The sequence below is a fragment of the Phragmites australis genome, chromosome 2 (genome assembly GCF_958298935.1).
Source record: "Phragmites australis chromosome 2, lpPhrAust1.1, whole genome shotgun sequence".
Classification (NCBI taxonomy): Eukaryota; Viridiplantae; Streptophyta; class Magnoliopsida; order Poales; family Poaceae; genus Phragmites; species Phragmites australis.
This window is the reverse complement of record NC_084922.1, coordinates 28,982,659-28,997,397: the sequence shown is the minus strand read 5'-3', so window position 1 is coordinate 28,997,397 and position 14,739 is coordinate 28,982,659. Positions and strand designations below refer to the sequence as shown.

At 41.5% G+C, this 14,739-nt stretch overlaps 1 protein-coding gene and 2 pseudogenes across 1 annotated transcript; all 3 read left to right on the top strand.

Annotated features, from left to right (window-relative positions):
* The first annotated feature begins 8,504 nt into the window (after positions 1 to 8,504).
* LOC133907715 (uncharacterized) lies at positions 8,505 to 9,310 on the top strand. The gene has a single exon (XM_062349793.1). It carries the CDS (start codon positions 8,578 to 8,580, stop codon positions 9,298 to 9,300), a length of 723 nt encoding a protein of 240 aa, XP_062205777.1. The 5' UTR covers positions 8,505 to 8,577; the 3' UTR covers positions 9,301 to 9,310.
* A 904-nt stretch (positions 9,311 to 10,214) lies between these two features.
* Positions 10,215 to 11,139, top strand: LOC133909981 (uncharacterized; annotated as a pseudogene).
* Positions 11,140 to 11,914: 775 nt separating this feature from the next.
* Positions 11,915 to 12,871, top strand: LOC133907723 (uncharacterized; annotated as a pseudogene).
* Positions 12,872 to 14,739: the final 1,868 nt, after the last annotated feature.

Below are 14,739 nucleotides of genomic sequence, written 5' to 3'. Positions count from 1 at the left end.
ACTAAAAATAGTGCTTGGCTTGATTGTGCCAAGAGAGTCGTTTCTCTCAAAAGTCCTAAGGGTGATCGGGTTTCTCTTCACCTTGGAGAGGGAGGTATCCACCTATATGCTCTAAAGGTTGTCACAGCCACTGATCTCCTAGATATTCCAGTCGTCTGTGAATTTTATGATGTCTTCCTAGAAAAATTACCAGGAATGCCACCCGACCGACCCGTGGAGTTCTCCATTGAGTTATTGCCCGGTACGGCCCCAATTTCAAAGAGGTCTTATCGGATGTCGCCGAATGAGTTCGCGGAATCGAAGAAGCAAATTCAGAGCTGCTTGCAAAGGGTTTCATTCGTCTAAGCTCCTCACCCTAGGGATGTCCGGCACTCTTTGTGAAGAAGAAAGATGGCACTCTATGGATGTGTGTGGACTATCGTACGCACAATGTTGTCATGAGCAAGAACAAGTATCCACTCCCTCAGATTGATATTTTGTTTGATCAATTGATCGGTGCCCGGGTTTTCTCTAAGATTGACTTGAGGCTGGGTTACCACCAAATCAAGATCCGACCGGAGGATATTCCAAAGACGGCTTTCTCGACCCGTTACGAGCTTTATGAGTTCACCGTCATGTCTTTCGGCTTGACAAATGCACCGGCATTCTTCATGTATTTGATGAACACAATCTTCATGGAGGAACTTAACAAGTTGGTTGTGGTTTTCATCGATGATATTCTTATCTACTCCAAGACCGAAGAGGAGCATGAAAATCATCTCCAAGTTGTTCTTGGCCGGCTTCGAGACCATCGTCTCTATGCTAAGCTCAGTAAGTGTGAGTTCTGGCTCAATGAAGTCGTCTTTCTAGGTCATGTATTATCGGAGAACAGTGTCGCTGTCGACCTAAGCAAAGGACAAGAAGTTGTCAATTGGGCTCAGTCCAAGAGTGTCACTGATATCCGAAGTTTTCTCGGACTCGCGGGTTATTATTGTCGGTTTATCAAGAATTTCTCCAAGATCGCCAAGCCCATGAGTGAGCTATTAAAGTAGGGGAACACGTTCAAGTGGACTAACGAATGTGAATCAGCTTTTCAGACCTTGAAGGAATTGCTCATGACTGCTCCTGTTCTGGCTCAGCCTGAAGTGAACAAGGGATTCGATGTCTATTATGATGCATCCCACATAGGCCTCGGATGTGTTCTCATGCAAGAAGGTCAAGTGGTTGCATATGCTTCATGTCAACTGAAGCGGCATGAAGAAAATTATCCCACTCATGACTTAGAACTTGCTGTAGTTGTGCACGCTCTGAAAATTTGGCGTCATTATCTATTGGGTAATTGTTGCCGTATCTATACAAATCACAAGAGCCTCAAATACATTTTCACTTAGAATGATCTGAACATGAGGTAAAGAAGGTGGCTTGAGATAATCAAATTTATGAGTTAGAGGTCCATTATCATCCCGGTAAGGCAAATGTTGTTGCCGATGCACTAAGCCGGAAGGCTCGATGCAATTGTCTCTCACTCCAGCCTAGAGTCACCATGCTTTGTGATGACCTTAGAAGGCTCAGACTTGAGATAGGTTTAGAGGGATTTCTTGCAAATTTGGAGATCAAGTCCACCTTCCTGGATGAAATCAAGGAAGCTTAGAAGAAAGACAAAGGCATAGAAAAGGACCGTAACAAGATCAAAGAGGGGCAAGCCAAATGCTTCACCCTGAGCAATGAAGGTGTCTTGTAGTTCGAGAAGAGACTAGTGGTCCCAAAAATTCCAGAATTGAAAAAGAAGATTCTAGATGAGGCTCATGATTCTTTGCTATCCATCCATCACGGGAGTACTAAGATGTACCAGGACCTCAAGTCCAGATTCTAGTGGACTCACATGAAGCGTGAAATCGCCCGATATGTTGCTGAATGTAATGTTTGCCGGAAAGTGAAGGTCAAACATCTCAAGCCGACTGGTACGCTCTAGCCTTTACCTATTCCCTCCCAGAAGTGGGAAGAAATCAGAATAGATTTCATCACTGGATTGCCTAAAACGTCTAACGGGTATGACTCAATTTGGGTCATTGTGGACCGATTGACAAAGTCCGCTCATTTCTTACCCGTCAAGACCACATACTCAGTCAAGCAGTATGCAAAGTTATACCCACTAGGATTGTTGGCCTCCATGGATTTTTGAAGAAAATCATCTCTGATCGAGGCACTCAGTTCACTTCTCATTTTTGGAGGTGTCTTCATGAGGCAATAGGAATCGAGCTCTTCCACAGCACCACATACCACCTTCAGATCGATGGCCAGACCGAGAGGGTGAACTAGATCTTAGAAGATATGTTACGGGCTTATGTTCTCACGTATGGCAAGAAGTGAGAAATTTGCTTGCCATTTGCAGAATTCTCCTACAACAACAGTTATCAAGCAAGTATTGAAATGTCGCTGTTCGAAGCTCTCTACAGCCGAAGATGCCGAACGCCATTGAATTAGTCCGAGTCCGGTGAAAGAGGTTTTCTACACCCGGATTTGGTCAAAGAGGCAGAAGAACATGCCTTAACTATTCGCCAGCATCTACTCACAGTTCAGTCTCGTCAGAAGAGCTATGCTGATCGTCGTCGGCATGAGCTGGAGTTCAAGATTGGAGATTTTGTCTATCTTAAGGTCTCTCCTTTCATAGGAACGTAGTGTTTTCGGATAAAGAGGAAGTTAGCGTCCCGTTATGTTGGCCTTTTTCGGATTGTTGCTAGGCGTGGCGAGGTGGCTTATCAGTTGGAGCTACCTCCATCCCTTTATGTCGTGCATGATGTCTTCCATGTCTCGCAATTGAAGAAATACCTTCGAGTCCTAACCAAAGTCATTGAGGTGGCAAATCAAGAATTGCAACCAGATCTTTCTTATTGCGAGTATCCAATCCACATCCTTGATGAAGCCGAATGGAAGACACGACACAAATCAATTAAGTTCCTCAAGGTTCAGTGGAGTAGTCACTCCGAGGATACCCTATATTCAAGGATGTGTTGCCGATTTTTTTTAGGGTTCAACGGTCTTGTAGGTCGGTTTTAGTAGCACTCTAAACTTATGGTGGTCCCCATGGTGTTACACTGATGGCAAAATCTAGCTATGGTGCTTGCCATATCTTGCTATATTGGTGGTTCCACCACTGGAGTGGTCATTGCTTGCGGAGCAGAGGATGAACGCGGTGATGCTAGAGGACAAGGTCGGGATGGCGCTATGTCTGACGAGGGCGATGGCTGAGGATGACTGTCTTTTGAGATGTTTTTCTATTATATTGTGTTTGTTAGGTTGAGGCATTGAGCTGTTGAGGGTTGTGGAGGATGTAGGTTGTTTTTGATGGATTGTTTCTCACCGTTCATTGTAAAATTGGTGACCCAGTATGAAATTATTTATGTTCCAGTTTAAGCTTTCTAATTAATAAAGCCCGGCCAAAGTCTTCGGTTTTCACAATAATTGACCATACAGAGCACGATTACAAAAGTTAGATTCTAAAGATTTGTTAAGGCTGTTGATGTTCTTCCATGTAAAAATAGCCTACTGTGTCTTTCCTTAGCTTTACATCCTGGTGCCTAATACATCTCTGTCGTAACAATCTAGTATGAAGGGTAGGTGTTGCAGCAATCTGGTGTTTGTGATCTCCATATATCTGTTAGAAAGCATTGTCATTATATAATTTCTTAAAGCACTTATATTATATTACTTCTTATAAAGATATAAAAATAGCCTTAAAGAGCACCACATCATCTCATAATTTCCAATGTGAATTTCATGCACTAGATTACTCTTTTCCCTCATATTTTCTATGTTACCACAAAATCCCAAATATGCCATTCTCCAAAGTATTTACCTTACTACAAACAGTTACAATATGTTATAAGAAAATTAACAAGCATTGCTTACTCAATGTAGAATATTGTCAATGTTACAAGGTTATTATGGGAAATATGTACTTCTATATATTCAAAGGATATGTATTGTTTCCTCGCTCTAGGATAAGGAATTTCTAATGATGTGTTGCTTACTAAATCTAGGATGATGAATAAGTTGTGCTCCATTGTTCATATAACATAGGGTACCAGATTACTAATGTTTACTTGTATACTCAATTAATCCATGAAAGTATGGTTTAGTTAATTAAACAAAAGGTTATTTAACTTCACATTGCATTTAATAGCATTTAGTTTGCTATTAAACCTGAGTCAAAGTCAAGACAAACAAATAGGGAAGTTCTTAATGAGCTTATCAAGTTGCATGTGAAGACATATCTGGGCGGCAAATTGCCTACCTATAATGGAAAAGAATCTTTATACTACATGTTTCATTTCCTTTTGAATCAGAGAAATTTGTGGTTACACCGGTTGATCTGGAAAAGAAGGATAAAGAAAGGTTTGGCCATATTATATTTAGGACCACTTTTAGGTATTATAAGTAACTTGTTTCTCAATTGCAGTAACTGAATCCTTCTCAATTTTATAGGGCAGCGAGAGAGAGTAAGAGGTAACAATTTGAATTGCTCGGAGAACAGACATGTTCTATCACCTTACACAGTTTCTGTGGGGAAGATGCACCTGTCCATTATTTCCTAATTACTTGCACACTTGGGCACATAGAAAAATTCTAAAAAAAAAAATGCATGTGCAAGGTGAGCGCATATGCACCCGTCCATTATCTCCTACTCAGGTGGGGGCACATGCACCCATGTCCATTATAATTCCTGTCTAAGTGACTGGAAACACTGACCAAACATGTATGGCAATGTCCTTAAGCATGTAATCTTTATGTTCTTCATATTTACTCTATATATTTCTAAATTCATTAAATATCTCGACTTGTGCATGCTCTTGTTTGTTGTGTACTTTGCATCGCGTGCACAATGTAAGTGTACATCACAATCTTATTGCATGACATATATGCATATTATATGATGTGAGCACACAACATTGCAGCAAGTTGTACAAAGAGCTAACCCAAATGACCTTGCCAACACAAACAATAATGCTATGACTGTTGACTCATACCGAGGGTGTGTCATCCCCATTGGATGTGCTACTATTGCATGAATGAACAGCCAAAAGCATTGTGTTAGAATATGAGGGACGGGTGCAGAGCCAACTGCCCATATGCAACCCTAAGTGCTCGCCGCAGCCGTGACCCGGTTAGGAATGGATCTTCATCTGAACTCTACCTTATGCAAATAAGACACCGCATGATCTTAAAATCATCAACTGATCAAAATTATGTACTGCACATGATGTAACACCCGGTTTTTATGTGACATTTTTTACAAAAAATAATTGTTTGAGTTTTTGGTTTCTCCATTCTTAATGTGATCTTCTATTTGTTTGCTTTACCTCGAATTATTTTTCAGATAGAAAGCCATAAATTCTATAGAAACCACAAGTTCATCTCAGAATTAGGAAAAGAAAACGAAAAGAAACAAAAATACAGGGAAAAGGAAAAGTGTTATAGAACGAAACAATTAGCGACATGGGTGTTATATACTGAAAGGTGCTATGGACCGGGTGTCATACGGTGCGGGATGTGCGGATTGAGTGTTATAAACTGAAATTTACTAGAATTGGCCACAACCCCATCCTTCCATCCTAGCTGCCGGTCTACTCTCCATCTAACCAGGCCTTTCCTTTGCTGGGCTGCGTCCAGCCCAATCCAGCTCTACCTCCTGTCCTGGTCGTCTGTCTGCTTGCTGTTAGGTCGCTCCTAATACTTTGTTTCTTAGGTGATATATCAAAGAAGATAGAGAGTAAAAAATTATAGTTAAAAAATAAACCTTTAATGTACATATGTGTGTTGCTTATTTCTTGAGGTCTTTTAAAATAATTTATTATCTCATAATTATTTAGGATCGCTCAAAGAGCTAGTTTTTCTATAAAAAAATAAGTTTCATCTTTCTCTTCTTTAAATAGCTTGCTACATCTAATTATAATATTAAAAAGGCTTATGTAGACACCTAATTAATATTAAAAAACTAGTTATGTTGGAGTATTGGAAGAGCCCTTACCGCGCTGCTGCTGCCGCCTTCTACCGCCGCATCGCCACGAGCACGTCTCCTTGCTCGCCCAAGCCACGCAGCCTCGCATCGATGTATGCCTGTGCGCCCGCCGTTCCTTACTTAGCTGAATCCGTCGCCGCCGCCCCCCATCCTTCTCCTTCTCTTTCTCCTCCCCTCGTCCACTCCGAGCTCGTGCAGCCGCTGCCGAGCTTCGGCCGACGTCCCCATCCGCGGTGAGCTCCAGTTCACCCAAAAATAAATTCATCTCCGTTCATAATCTTATCCCAGAAATCGATTTGAGCACACGTCTCCTTTCGTCCTCGCGACCCTGTAGGCGCTTCGCTGTCCCCCGCCAAACCGTCACCTGAAACGTCGGATCGCAAATACACCGAGTCCTCGTGCAATAACTTCGCCACCAATAATACAGACACGACAGGCTCATAATTTAGAAGCTGGCTTAGGCATGGTTTCATGGCTCTGGCAGATTTGCAGTACAGAGAGAGGAGGAAAAAAAAAGAAACAGGGCATGCTTGTCCCGGAGATGGGTGGCTCAATTGCAGGACAGCTCTTAACAATCGTCAAGATTCTTGCTGTCCATTGGTTCATGGTTGCTAAGGATGTGCAGTTGCAGACATTAGAGCTGGCATTGTAGGCCTGGTTCAGTCCAGAAAATCTGTTCAGAGGATTGATCCAATGCAGGGTTTCTTTTCTGAGTTCTGAACACTTTGAACTCGTATATTATACACTGATGCAACATATTTTTTTTCTTCTCGAATACGCAGAAGAGTTGCACATCTTTGAATTAAGTAGAAGAATAGAAAGTGTTACACAGCAACCAGAACCGGTCGAAAACAAGATGATGAACCGCATTTGGCATCCAACTTCTGAAGGACCTGTCAATCACCATGAACTCCTGGACATGATATGCATACAGCTCCAAATGTAAAACAACATATGCAACTGAAATGACAGTAAATTGTTCATAACCTGCAGGTATTCCTTCACTTTTCTGCTAAATGGTCAACATACAATGTGCGTCGTGGTAACTTTTACTGACCCAGTGCACCATTTGAACAGACGCCAAGCTGTATGTATGTAGTATGCATAATCAGAACTTATCCAAACTGAAACTACAATGACTTTTGTTGTCTTAACAGTGATTGTTTGTTTCCTACAGTTCCTTCCATACCTACACAGTCTTACCTTCTCAAATATCACGCCAGGTACCATCTGCATTCATATGCCACTGTTGTATCCTAGAAGGTAGTTATTAGAGCTTAAACTAATTCTTATTATCTCATTTCTGCAATATGCTTAGTATATATAATAATTAGTTTGACTAGGTTGATTATCTCAACATAGCCAGCTGAAACATAATGTTAGAGACGAACTATACTGTTGGTTGAGTCAAGACTCGTGAACTTCGGTAGTGTTTGGATGGAGAGCAGTGAGATGGAATGGTTCAGAATCAGATAATATTCTTCAAAGATTCGGGACGGAGCTGTTCCAAAAAAATAATTAAACACAACCGTCCCACTTTAAACGTGACACTGACAGTGGGCCCAAGGTACTAAAATGAACTCGTTCCGTTCCACCTACCACGTGACACTGACAGTGGGCCCAAGGTACTAAAATAAACTCGTTCCGTTCCACCTACCAAACAAGCATCTATATATAAATAAAATTATCCTATCCTTAAATATATAAATAGAATCATCCCATCCCACCACGCTATCCAACCAAACACTACCTTACACGGCTGTCCTTGCTGTTGCTGTGGCTAGCTGAAACAAGCCAATGATGCCGCACAAACGGTGGAGGCGTGGAACACATACTAAATGTTGAAGCATCAGAAGACAACCAGACTAATTATTCCTATCATCTCATCAACACCAGAACCGAAAATCAAACGAAACCCTCGTGCAGAGTGAATTGTCACCGATAATTGAGACATGACAGGCAAATAAGCTCACTGATTAACATTTGTTGCAGTGATACAAATCAGCAGAGCGACAACTTGTCTGGACGTCGGTGATTGTGTTTCAACATATCACTCAATACAGCAATTTCTTTCTGTCGTTTGCTCCGTTCATGACATTGTTTCTACCTCTCTGTTGAAGCATCAGAAGACGACCAGACTAATTATTCCTCTCATCTCATCAACACCAAAACTACAGATTCTTTCCCTTCATCCTTCATGATTGTGCATACAGATCTGAAATCAAACTAAACCCTCGTGCAGAGTGAATTGTCGCCAAGAATTGAGACATGACAGTCAAATAAGCCCACTCATTAATCGTTTGTTGCAGTGAGAGAAAACAGGAGAGCAACAACTTGTCTAGGCTTCTGTGGCTATGTTCATGTCACTCCATACAACAATGAACAGCATATGGAGGGTGGTGGCCAAGATTCTTTCTGCCGTTTCCTCTATTCATGCCATTGCTTATACCTCTCCGTTATAAATAGAGAAAAGCAAAAGGTTGAGCAACAACAACCTGCAGCTTGTCTTGCCTACTCTGTCCTTTCCATTCTAATTTTACACTCAGAAGAAAACAGCATCAAAGCTTCGATCCCAAGCCATGTCTTGCCATCTGAGATCTGCAAGTTTGCCTTCCAGTCCTCGCTCAAACAGAGCCGAAGTTGAGCAGCAGCTGCAGAGCCTAAAGACAACCATCTCTTCACCATCGACAACCATCGACACAATGTGCAATGGTTTCAGGAGCCTTGGAGACATTTACAGCAGCATCGAAGAGATGATGTGCACACCAAGCAACCAAGTCAGCCTTTGCCAGACCCTGCAAAGGAAGGCAGTGGAGGAAGAGCTTGGACAGTCGCTCGTCTTGCTTGACCTCTGCAACACCATGCAAGAAAGTTTCATTGACTTGAAGATGAGTGTCCAAGAACTACTCTTGGTTCTCAAAAGAGGAGATGATGCTACTGCTCAACTCAAGGCATACATCCGGTTAACCAAGAAGGCGCAGAAACATTTCAAGAAGGACTGCAAAAGGACTACTTTTGTTGAGAAGGATTGCCGAGTGGTGAAGCTACTGGCGGAAGCAAGATTGATCACCACCTCGCTGCTTGAATTCACATTGTGCCTCTTGTCAAAGCAAATTGAGATGCCCAAGTGGTCTCTTGTCTCCAGAGCATTCCAGAAGGGAAAAGTAGTGTGCGAAGAGGAGCAATTGCAAGCATTAGAGTGCAGTATCAGAGATGTTGAGAGCGGGGCAGAACTTCTGTTCAGGAGACTGATCCGGATCAGAGTTTCTCTTCTGAATACTCTTAGTTCACAGATACCCTGAGCCCTAATGCCCTGTGATTGGCATCCACATTTTAAAGGATTAGTCAATCACTACAACAATTTTGCAATGTATAGTTGTGGATATGTATAAAAAGTTCACTGAATCAAAAGTACAAAGTCCTTAACGCCAATTTCATGCTGTGGTCACCATTTATGCATGCCTATGGTATTATATCCTGACAAAGTAACTTGGTAACTCACAGCTTAAAAGAAATGAATGCTTGTAGCATTTCATCGCTTATGAGCAAGAACAATAACCCGGAACTGGGGGCATTTCAGCCCATTCTTTGGGTGCTGTTAAAAAGTTACATTATTGGTACTAAAGAATTATATCTCTAGATAAGGATCGGTTACACCTAATGGCAGTAGTTAATTTGCAAATGCCATGTTACTTGCATGTGCCTCAAGTGCATGATCCTTGTGAAATGGATCTTGCTCTATGCAGCGGAAACATGCCAGCTCCAAACCACAATCTAAAACCTTGTGATTAGCATTACCACAAACCGAGGAAAGCACCTACTTATGTTAGTGGCAAACAAGAATCAGACCAATACAGATGCCGCAAATAATGCTCATTTAACAACCTGTTAAACAACTGAACCTGCACTAAATTCAAGATCTATCACGATGATATGAACCAATGCAGATTCTTGTTGCTATCAATAATTGGAACATAACAGAGTGTTAAACCCATTTTTGAGATGTCTGGTGGTCTAAAAGAACACATATCACGTGAAGAACCATGACAGTGTGGCAATTCTGCAGCATTGTCTGGAAACCTCAGCAGACCATCTGGGAGATGAAATGGCATGATTCTTCCTGTCTACAATTCAAAAGATGCTAGGACAGTTGCTTCTGGTATATAAATAAGCCTTGCAGAAGGAGCAGACACATCAAACCAAATTTCTTATTTCTTCTCCATCACCTCAACCTCACATACTCCAATGCAAACATGGCTCGCCATCTAAGATCAGTAAGCTTTCCGTCTAAGAGGCAATCCAATGAGATTGAAATCAAAGATGAGCTGAACAGCCTAGAGGCAAGCATCTCACCCTCTGCAACCATCGAAGCAATGTGCGATGGTTTGAGGAGGCTTGGAATAGTCTACAGCCACATTGAGGAGATCATGCACTTGCCCAGCAACCAAGTTTGCTCCATCCAGCTGAGGCAAATGCTGGATAGGGAGATGGAAAGTTCTCTCGAGCTAATTGATCTCTGCAACGCCATGCAAGAGAACTTTGCTGAGTTGAAGATCATCCTCCAAGATCTGCAAGTGGATCACAGAAGAGGAGGAGATGCAAGCACTCAGGCCAAGATCAAGTCTTACATCAGCTTGGTCAAGAAGGCACAAAAACAATTCAAGAAGATTAGCAAGAAGGCTACTTTTGACAAGGAGTGCAAGCTGGCCAAGCTATTGCTCAAGGCCAGGATGATCACCGTCTCTCTTCTCGAATCAGCATTGTGCCTCCTATCCAAGGAAGTAGTGATGCCAAAGAGATCTCTAGTCTCTAAGGCATTCCAAAAGAAAAGAGTAGTGCTTTGTGAGGAGAAGTTGCAGGAATTAGAGTGCATCACTGGAGATCTTGAGAATGGAGCGGAACTTCTATTCAGGAGAATGATCCAGAGCAGAGTTTCCCTCCTAAACATTCTTAGCTCGTAGATACCTTAAGCTATAGTCTCCTGTGATTGGCATCCACCTTTTAAAGGATTAGTCAATCAACACGACAATTTTGCGATATGTATACTTGTGGATATGTATAGAAAGTTCACTGAATCAAAAAAGAGAAAAAAACTTTCTCCATGCCAATTCATGTTGTGAATTTCAAAATTTATGCATGCCTATGATATTATGTTTTGGTTAAATCACTTCGTCAGTAAAAAACTGTGTGCTAGGAGCATGGCATCGTTTACTAGCAACAGATCAATGATCTGAAATTAGGGGCATTCCAGTCCAAGTTTTTTTTTTCTTTTTTGCTGTCAGAAAACTTTGCATTATTGATGCTAAAGAAGTGATGTCTCCAGAAGCTGATCGGTTGGCCTCATGGCAGTGGTTATTTTACAAAGCTCATGTTACTTGCATGTGCCTCAGGTGCACGATCCTTGTGAAATGGATCTTGCTATATGCAGCTGAAACATGCCAACTCCACACCACAAGTTATATAGCCTTTTAATTAGCATTATTGCTACCAAAGAAAGCACATACTTATGTTGGTAACTAACAAGAATCAGACCAATACACATGCCGTGAATAATGCCCAGTTGACAACCTGTTAAACAGCTGAACTTGCACTAACTTCAAGATACGCCACGATGCTAGGAACCATTGCAGATTCTTATTGCTACCAATAAGTGGAACATGACAGATTGTGAAACTCATTTGTGAGATACCTGGTGTTATAAAGAAACAAGTTATCACATGAAAAACCTTGATAGTGTTGCGATTCTGCAGCATTGTCTCAAAACATCAACAGACAACATCTGGGAGATGAAATGGCATGATTCGTCCTGTCTACCTCCCAAAAGATGCTTTCTTGGATGCTTCTGTTGTATAAATAAGCCTTGCAGAAGGGGTGGACACATCAAACCAAAGTTTCTTCTTTCTTCTCCATCACCTCAACCTCACATACTCCAATACAAACATGGCTCGCCATCTTAGATCAGTAAGCTTGCCATCAAAGAGGTACTCCAATGAGATTGACGTCGAAGATGAGCTTCACAGCCTAGAGGCAAGCATCTCTTCACCCTCTGCAACCATTGATGCAATGTGTGATGGTTTGAGGAGGCTTGGAGATGTCTACAGCCACATTGAGGAGATCATGCACTTGCCCAGCAACCAAGTTTGCTCCATCCAGCAAAGGCAAATGCTGGATAGGGAGATGGAAAGTTCTCTCGAGCTAATTGATCTCTGCAACGCCATGCAAGAGAACTTTGCTGAGTTGAAGACCATCATCCAAGATCTGCAAGTGGGTCTCAGAAGAGGAGACAATGCAAGCACTCGGGCAAAGATCAAGTCTTACATTGGCTTGGTCAAGAAGGTGCAAAAACTAATTAACAAGATTAACAAGAAGACTACTTTTGACAAGGATGAGTGCAAGCTGGCCAGGCTATTGCTCAAGGCTAGGATGATCGTCGTCTCTCTTCTCGAATCAACATTGTGCCTCCTATCAAAACAAGTAGTGACCCCTAAGAGGTCTCTTGTCTCTAAGGCATTCCAAAAGAGAAGAGTAATTGTTTGCAAGGAGGACCAGTTGCAGGAATTAGAGTGCAACATTGGAGATCTTGAGAATGGAGCAGAAATTCTGTTCAGGAGAATGATCCAGAGCAGAGTTTCCCTCCTAAACACTCTTAGCTCATAGATTCACCTCAAGTGAATTCACTCTCTAACATCCTGTGATTGGCCTCCACCTTTTAAAGGATTTACCAATCCTCATACATGTTCAATAGATGTAAATGTACAGAAAAAATAGTGCAATTGAAGATAGCAATTTTGATCCAGCCAACCATTCTTGTTCAACCATTTATACAATTATACATGCTTCTGATTTCAGTGGTATTTTGATGATGTCCAAATAACTATGGGGCAACCAAAATGCATGAATCTGACCACAAATACTAACTATACTTACTACATAAGAGTTTTTCTCAAGAAAGGAACTACTGCAGCAATAATGTTCTGGCCAACCACTAGCTGATTGTTAGTTAGTGGGTCTAAATTTCTCAAATGCTTGTGGATCTCAATGCCTAATTGTTTGATTATTGAAGTGGCCATGTTACCCTGCACTTGTTTAATCCTATAATCAGCACCCAATCCTTGCTGGGCGGGTCATGCTGGCTTGGTCTACATAAACGCAGCATGCCAGCTACAGCCCACGAGGTGTGATTAGCATCATCGAGTTTGTTTAACTACCCAAATCGCTAATGCGGCATGCAACAGGGAATGGCTGGTGGTAAGGGCGTAAGGCATCGCACCTCAAATAAAAAAGTTAGGGTTCTTTGCAGACCAACCTCCGGCGAGAAGTATGGACGACGAGCACGGGCCTCAGACTGCGTATCGGCGGTGACGGCGTGCCAACAGCCGGCCAGAGGGCTTTGCGGCTGCCGGCAGCCTCGAGGGCAGCCTCGAGCCCTCGACCCCCTACGGCTTTCTTTTCTAGTAGCCTAGTCCATGTCTTTGCGGATGTTTTCTTCTTTTTCTTTTTCTTTTTTTTAGGGGTTTTTTTTATGCACTCTGGGCTGTCTGTGACTTTCCGAGGCCTTACTTCGTTTCAGCCTATCAACAAGCGTGGCAGCACGGTGTGGGCCGGATAAAGGGTTAATCTTTTCAGTGATAAATTATTATTTTTTTTAAAAAATCACTGTTACAGGTGTACATCTAAATTTATTTTTACAATATTGTAATTTGCCTACTACATATTAGGGACATATAGTCTTACATGCGATAGCTCTCATTAATTATAGATCATTCTTTTATAACATTCATTCACCTATGCAACTAGTCCAAAGAGTAATTTGGAAATTTTCCTATTTACGCAAATTTAGATGTATGATTTATGTCCTAATACCACCGCCACAATGCTGCAAAAAAGGTCTAGCGATGAATTTTATTCTTTTTTATTAGTGCTTTGGCTAGTCCATTCCGAGTGTGGACATGTGGTATAAAATATTCAACTTTAATTCCTATACCAGTGCAATAATCATCAAACATTTTAGAAGTAAATTCTTCAGCGTTAAACATTCTAATGGATTTCACTCGATGGTCAGGAAAAATATTCCTGATTTATATTATCTGCGAGATCAACTTTGCAAAAGATGTGGTTGCGGGTAGATAATAGACATACATACGGCTACTTCAAGGATGTGTCTATCAATATCATAAGGTACCGAAACGGGTCAGATAGCAGTTAAATAGGACCACAAATACCCCTGGATTCGGTCCAGAAATATAGGGGTTTCATCTTGTACCTTCAAGATAGACGGTCTTCTTATTCATTTCCCGGTAGCACATGCAGGACATACAAAATCTTCGTAATTTAGAAAATTCTTTATATTTATGTCATGACTTTGTGAGTTAGTAATTGTGTTCCTCATCATTATAATACTAGGGTAATCAAATCTATCATATCATAGAGAGAATAATTCTGCACTGCAAAACACAGTCTTCAAGGTAGTGAACACTTCAGATGCTCTAATGCGAGTGTAGTACAAGCCACTGTTCATAGAGGAAAGTTTTCTAGTATTCTCACTTTACTACCACGCTTAGTGATGAATAGGTGCTCCCTACCATCTTCTTCACCAGTTTCTTCATAAAAACCGTTAACACGAATATCTTTAAAACTTAGAGATTTCTTGTAGATTTAATGTATAACAATGCTTCTTCGATGTGCAAAGTAGTTTCTATAGGTAGTATGACTATAATTCTTCCAGAACCTACTATGTAATT

What these genes read in the sequence shown, in the direction of transcription:
- LOC133907715 (XM_062349793.1), top strand. Translation starts at nt 8,578, where the DNA reads ATGTCTTGCCATCTGAGATCTGCAAGTTTGCCTTCCAGTCCTCGCTCA.